This window comes from Carassius gibelio, chromosome B21 (genome assembly GCF_023724105.1).
Source record: "Carassius gibelio isolate Cgi1373 ecotype wild population from Czech Republic chromosome B21, carGib1.2-hapl.c, whole genome shotgun sequence".
Lineage (NCBI taxonomy): Eukaryota > Metazoa > Chordata > Actinopteri > Cypriniformes > Cyprinidae > Carassius > Carassius gibelio.
Genome location: NC_068416.1, coordinates 5,831,922 through 5,839,792, shown reverse-complemented (window position 1 = coordinate 5,839,792; position 7,871 = coordinate 5,831,922). Strand labels below are relative to the sequence as shown.

At 34.4% G+C, this 7,871-nt stretch overlaps 1 protein-coding gene across 1 annotated transcript in view; it reads left to right on the top strand.

The window, feature by feature from the left end:
• Positions 1 to 5,043: 5,043 nt before the first annotated feature.
• LOC127986476 (dihydropyrimidinase-related protein 3) overlaps positions 5,044 to 7,871 on the top strand; it is a 29,030-nt gene continuing 26,202 nt past the window's right edge. The window contains exon 1 of the mRNA XM_052588742.1: positions 5,044 to 5,380. Within this exon, the coding sequence (XP_052444702.1) occupies positions 5,060 to 5,380 (321 nt within the window). The 5' untranslated portion in view covers positions 5,044 to 5,059. The remainder of the gene's footprint in view (positions 5,381 to 7,871) is intronic.

The window sequence follows — 7,871 nt, the reverse complement described above, 5'->3', positions numbered from 1 at the left end:
AAATTATTCCTGTTATTACAATTTATTTTTAATATTAGATAAATCTGCATGTCATTGGTATAATAATAATAAGAAACACATTGTTTATGAAGAATAGATTCCATTTGGGAGCATTTAAAGGGAAAACAAAAGTTGGCCTAGAATAAATCCTTGGGGGACCCCACAGGTAAGAGGAGCTGAGCTCGATAAAACCTAACCAAGGTTGACTGCAAAATATCTAATTGACAAACAGGACTTAAACTATTAAAGAGCCACTCCTTGAAATCTCAAGACATGCGCATATTATTCTGTGAAGTACTGTATCAAAATGGCACTTTAAGTTCAAACAACACAAGGACTGCAGAGTCCTAATAGTTATTAAACATAATTGTCTTACATTTCCACTTTCAACTCATCAGTCCACAAAACATTCACCCAGAAGTTTGAGGATTATCAAGGTATGTTTTGGCAAAATTCAGTCGGCCATTAAAGTTGTTCTGGGTCAGGGTTTACCTTGCCACTGTTACATGAATGTCATGTTTGAGTTTCAGTGTCTTTCAGACACTGGAGTCAAGAACAGTGACCTTGACTGATGTAAGAGCGGTCTGCAGTCTTTGTGACTTCCTGGATGAGTCATCACTTTGCTCTTGGTGGAATTTTGGAAGGTCAACCACTTTTTGGAAGATTTAACACAGTGCAATTTATTTGGAGGGGATAATGGGGATAATGAGATTAATAAATAATCTCAATGTGGTTCTTTGAGGTCCAAATGCCTTTGAAATGTCTTTGTAACCCTTCCCATCAGATGCGATATGCACTTTTACAATTTGTTTGAACTGAAATGTGTGTTGGCAAAGTTTTTACACAACCATCCTATAGTGATAAAAATCCACCCAGTGTTTTTTTTTTTTATCTACTAAAATCATACCCCTTTCTCAAATCAAGCTATTCTATGCTTCTTGTCTGTGTGACATCACACAGACCCAGGCCCTCCCACAATAGTTTGATTGACAGTAGCGTTTCAGCACAGACTGGGATGGTGTCTTACCTTAGCTCCGCCCCCTGAGTGACTGTCATCAGTCTGCCATTGTTTCACCACCGGAGCAGATGTAGACAAGAATGTCTCCTAAGAGATTGAGGTGTTCTGTTGTTGGATGTTATAATGAAAATAGCAGTCATCATTTACTACCGACATCTGAGGCTCTGAAGACGCAGTGGATTAAATTTGTTTCTGAAGGGAATATGCACCCGATCTACCTAAATGTGTCTATCTTCCTGCAAATCATTTGTGATCCAGCTTCACCTACAGCAGAAGTGTAGAGCTCATTAGCATTTAAAGGGACATGCAAGAAAAATAGTTTTTTTGACAGGGTAAAAAGAGTGTTGTTTTACACTACCATTGAGAAATTTGAACAAGAGTGCTCCACCACTGCTCCATCACGAGTACAATTCATGACAATGGCCCATCATATAACTGCATATTTAGCAATAATTCACATGTTAAACATATTTAGTTAGCTTGGTAGAGAATGATAACTTAAGTCTGATAACTCAGAAAGAATGTAAGGCTATGATGACGGCAAATTCGGCAATGTACATGAGCGTGACGTTATACTTCTCAAGGAGTTTGTTTGTACCTTCAAGATAGGCTACTCAATATTTTCAGCTGAAAGCATGGTTTAAACAAGTTTTATAACATGCAATCTCTCTCTCAATATACATATATAACTGCAGGAGTCTTTCATATACAATTGTAGTTGTATTTTTCATCAATTATTTTCATAAATTATCCTTTGACTATGTTTTGGCCCGATGCCAAACTTACTTGTCAAAATTTTTCCTTAAGAATCCGTCAACTTGGGCATCTGATGACCCCTTTAATATTTAAGTGTTGATTTAATTGAAACAGTAATCAAGGCCTGGCTGCATCTAGTCCAGATAAACACCATTACAGATCCAGTTTCATAGATACTTAGTAACTATAGGGGCTATTACCTTTTTTTTTTTTTTTTTTTTACATTTACATTGTTTTCTACCATGCAAGATTCATGCAGCAGCATTAGGTACCTTGCTGCAATAAAAATGCACTATGAGTTTTTGCTAATTAACTGTACAGAAATTTGAGCCTCAAATGGATTAAAGTAAGCTGAGGATGATTAACCGGTTTAGTTTGCCCTGGTAAAACACTGTACACAAAGTATTAGTCCTATCCTCTCTGTAACCAGAGAAAGTCAGTGAAACTGACACCTGTTGTACTTCGCTTCCCCTCTCTCTGACACCAATGCAATATTAACAGCTTGTGTTCCTCTAACAAGAGTAACTTTAGCCACCTCCACTGAGAGACCTGTGTGTCTCTGACATACTGTATCACATACAATAAGATGTGGCATATGCACTGGTGGGAAGATTATGAGTCAGGGTTATGGTTAAAACTGCATGTGAATGTTGTCTGACTCAGAGATACAAACCAGAGCCAGTCTGTGATAGCCAATCATCATTAAGGGTTTTTATAAATGAGTTTAAACATCATCTGCGGAGCCCTTTCAGCACTCCAGACGGAAGCAGCTGCTCGGAAATCACCCATTGCTTATTTATCAATCATCACTGATTACAAACCAGCAGAAGAGTTGATCTGTGCTGCGTGGGGAAGAGTCTTTAATACGGTCTGGACACCATCAGCTCTTAAAGCTAGTTTACAGAAAACAAATAATAGCAAAACATTAAAGCAACACCATTACTTATCTGTGCTTGTGATTAAAGCATAGCTTAGGTAATCATTTTTTCCATGCTTTCTTAAATGTTGATTGAGATCATCATTACAACAACAACAAAGCTCTCCTTCAGCCATGGATGACAGGATAGTTTGATATATTGATACATTGATAAATGATTTATTGAGCAGATAATGCTTGTGTAGGGACTGGATCCTATAGCCCTGTGAGAAGATCTCTCATGCATTGTTAATTCTCAAGTGGCCAACAGTCTCCCAGTTACATTGTGCAGCTGGAAACATCATCTCTTGTTAAAAGCCTTACGGGAGTCTCATAATTCAAGGCTATGAACCCAAATGCAGATTATTAAAGCAATAAAATTACAATCTACTGAAAATGTACTCTCTAACACTAGGCCATCTGAGATGTAGATGAGTTTGTTTCTTCATCAGATTTTGAGAAATGTAGCATTGCATCAGTGTCTCATCAATGGGTGCTCTGCAGTGAATGGGTGCCGTCAGAAAGAGAGACCAAACAGCTGATAAAAACATCCCAATAATCCACAGCACTCCAGTCCATCAGTGAACATCTGGAGAAGACACAAGATGAAACAAATCCAGTATTAAGATGTTTTTAACTCAAATAAAGGTCCATAATAGCGCTTCCTCCAGTTGCATATCTTATATTAATAATCACATAGAGTTTAGAGTATGAGGATGAGAATATTTAATGCATTTCCCCCCCAGTGAGAAAATATATTCCTTTGATAACCCAGTGAATCAAACCAACTTTTCCAATAAGGAAAGCGAGAGTGCTTTTCCTCTGTCACATTTGTAAACAGTGGAAAAATATACAGGATCAAAAATTGCTCAAGTGATTAATAAGCAATAGGCAACAGTTTAGTTTAGGGAGTTCTCACTATTAACTACTATACTAGCATTTTGGCTGCTTATTAGTACTTATAAAACACATGTTAATGTCTTATTCTGCAAGATCATATTTTAGATTTCTTAAACTAAACTAACAACTACCTTACTAACTATTAATATGCAGCAATTTAGAAGTTTATTGAGGAAAAGTAGGAGTAAATAGTTAGTTAATTATAATAATCGGACCTTAAAATAAACTGTGACCCAAATAATGAAGTAAACAGTGAATATTTTTGTTTTACATTACTTTGAAATCTATAAATTATGAATATGAATAGAAGCAATTGTATACCCTATCCTTAAGTTTTTTTTTATCATAAATGTTACAGTGAGTTAAAAGGTTAGGAGGAAACAGCTTACATTTTGAATGAGTGACATGTTCTGCTTGTGATTGTAGTATATTTGATGATTGTCTGTGTTCTGCCTCTGGCGAGACTGATGTGTCATGTTCAATACAGTCTCCTACATGACCTCCCCTTATTTTAATAATGCATTAGTAAGTGTATAATTTAACACTGACTTATAAATGCGTTTTACATTGTTAGTTCATGCTAACTTATATTAACATATAAAGTGTTGCCAAGTGACTCCTTGTGCTGGATCTGTTGCCAATATCAGGATTCAGTCCATCAGCGGACAGAGTCTTGTCATTGTGCTGACTGGAGCAGGAGCTGCATCATCAGTGATGATTACAGGCTTTCTGCTCTGGACACCAATGAGAGGGGTTTTAAAGCTACAGCGCCTGAACTGAATAATGATGATAATAATAATAGTAATAATAATAAAACTGAAATATTTGTAAACCATCAACACACAATTAAAGACAGTAGGAGATGAAAAGATGGGGAAATACAAATATATTAAACTTTTTATTTTTTTTTAATTTTTTTATAAATTTCATGAATCTGGGATATTAAATGTATTCTTCAAAATAAAAGAAAATAACTAAAAAAGCCTAGAACATTAAATGTAACGATTAGACGAAGTAAAGAAATAAAAACATAAACAGGCTAGGCAAAATCTTTAAGTAATGTATTGATTCCTTTATATCCAGCAAAAATAAAGAAAATGCTAAAATGTCACTTTATAATAAAACGAATTGCATACTGCTTATGGTAATTGATTCAAAAATACATTTGAAAAAAAAAAATCTATATATATATATCGATAGATAGATAGATAGATAGATAGATAGATAGATAGATAGATAGATAGATAGATAGATAGATAGATAGATAGATAGATAGATAGATAGATAGATTTTTTGCATGTAGTCCAATTAACGATCTGTCAAACGTTCTAGACCCATTAAAAAAAAGTTAAAAAGTTAAAAATGATGTCAAGTGACACTGAATTAATGTGAGTTAAATGAATCAGGTGAGTGTGGGTGAGGCTCGCGCTGCTCGGGCGGTGTTTCTGATCCTCAGTGTGTCCCGGATCATGGCTGAGCGCAGGAGCGCGGACAGAGACGGGGATCTGCCGGTGTATCTGGCTCGACCCGGGACCGCGGACCAGGTGCCGCGACAGAAGCACGGAGGCTTGTTTTGTAACGTAGAAGGAGCGTATGAGAGCAAAACCATCGATTTCGGCGCTCTCTCTGTCGGTCAGAGGAGCTCCAGGAGCCCAAGAGCCACACACAGAGAAGAGCTGAAGCCTTCCAAGAACCAAACACACTTTCCTTCTCCACACACTGACCGAGAAGATGAAGACACGGAACTAACGAAGAACGCGCTCGAGGAAGCTCCACAACACCCTGAGAAGGTATCTATCTATCTATCTATCTATCTATCTATCTCGATCGATCGATCGATCGATCGATCGATCGATCGATCTATCTATCTATCTATCTATCTATCTATCTATCTATCTATCTATCTATCTATCTATCTATCTATCTATCTATCTCGATCGATCGATCGATCGATCGATCGATCGATCGATCTATCTATCTATCTATCTATCTATCTATCTATCTATCTATCTATCTATCTATCTCGATCGATCGATCGATCGATCGATCGATCGATCGATCTATCTATCTATCTATCTATCTATCTATCTATCTATCTATCTATCTATCTATCTATCTTAGAAATATAGCGCTGTATGTTTAATTAATTACAGTATGTTTAATGAAACCACATTTTACATTAAACATAAAGGAACTTTGCATAAAGTTGTGACACTCTAATCATATATTTTTATCATGTATAAATTCAGTGTTGACTGTGATTCAACATAAAATCATCCAGTCATCCAAAATAAAAGTTTTAGTTTACATAATATATGAATTTGTACTGTGTATCTTTATGTCTATATAAATACAAACACATGCATCTATATATTTTAAGAAAAATATGTTGTTTATCTATTAAATATAGTTATATGTAATATAAAATATAGTGATATTAATATATAAATACATGTAAATATTTCAAAATATATAATGAATTTGTTCGTATTTATAAAACAGTACACATTCATATATTATGTAAACAAAAACTTTTATTTTGGATGCAATTAATCACCATTAATCTTTTGACAGCACAAATTTATATATATATATATATATATATATATATTATATATATATATATATATAGAGAGAGAGAGAGAGAGAGAGAGGGAGGGAGAGGTTATATTCATTGTTTATTACAAAATATGAATTCATACGTGTATTAACCTCTATATGTCCCACATTGTGGTATAAAATTTCATATAAAATAAATAACATATTTAATATCATAATGTAATAGAAAATGCAGGTTATTTTAAAAGGTGAGACCATTTTCTAGTGAGTTCATATTTAATTTCACTATTCTATTGAAACAGAAGAAAGTTGGGGCTTGTTTTTGAGCGTGCTGTTTGTGCAGATATTGAATCAGACACTTACTGCTGTCAGCTGATGCACAGGAGACTCTTATTATATGGGCTTGATTTAATAGACATTTGGCTGAATGCAGAATGCACCAGCAGAAGAAACTCTTTCATCATTAATATTCCTGAAGTATAAAGCAGGAAGCAGCTGCTCCTTTCCAGAGAATCAAAATTATTCAATCATTTGCTCATATAATCAAATTCATGCTGGCTGCACATGCTCACTTGTTACCATTTTTTTGTGTTTATTTATTTGTAATGAGGTTGAATACTCCAGATCAAGGTTTATTTTAATTAAATAAAATGTATTTAATTATTTGTGTTTATTAGTTTATATTCATACATAACTGTATATTTGAAATTAATTTAATATATCAGTGCAGAATAATTGTACTCATTTTATAAGTAAGTTGTGTTTCTTTCAAATGTTAATGTAAGGTCTTCTGTATATGCAAAGTTATATGTATTTGCAGGAAAGGTCTTTACATACAGTACACAGGACTTAATCAAGCCTCGCCATCTAGTGGACAGGAATTACTGCTGACTCAACAGGAAGATGATCCAATAATTAAGAAATCACGACCTGATTTGGGTGTATAATGTGCAGATACTATACTGTGTCATTACACATTATGTATGGTTAAGTCAATTAGCGATAAACTAATAATAACAAGGAGTTTAACTCTAATGCAGATGCAGAGGTCACATTAGGTCAAATTAGGACAATTTAAAAGTCCCACCCAAGCATCCTTAAAGAAATTTCATCCCTTTGTTTTACCCAAATTTTGACTTGTGATGAAGGCTTTCAAGTACACTTATCAGTACTTAAGTCACTTTTTCAAAACTCTTCACACGGCTCTGCTAACCCTCTTTCATTTCTCAACTGCAGTTGCACTTAAACTACCAAAACACTTTATAAAGGTTTTAAATTAAATAAATTAACTCATTATTCAAATTCAGATCAATCTGATCCGGATTAAACTTTCTGAACAACTGGACCCTTGTGTTTGTTAAAACAAACCTGCATTATTACAGTTTTTTTCAAAATACTTACAGTTTTTGAACCTATGGCTCTATTTCTCTACACACAAAACCACAAAACACACACACAACATACAAAAGTTCACACACATCATGCAAAAGCAGACACTTCTTTCAGAACTATTTTAAATCTTCTAGAAATACATGCATCTCAATAAATTAGAATGTCGAAGAAAAGTTTATTTATTTCAGTAATTCAACTCAAATTGTGAAACTTTTGTATGAAATAAATTCAGTGCACAGAGACTGAAGTAGTTTATGTATTTGGTTCTTTTAATTGTGATGATTTTGGTTCACATTTAACAAAACCCACCAATTCACTATCTCATCAAAT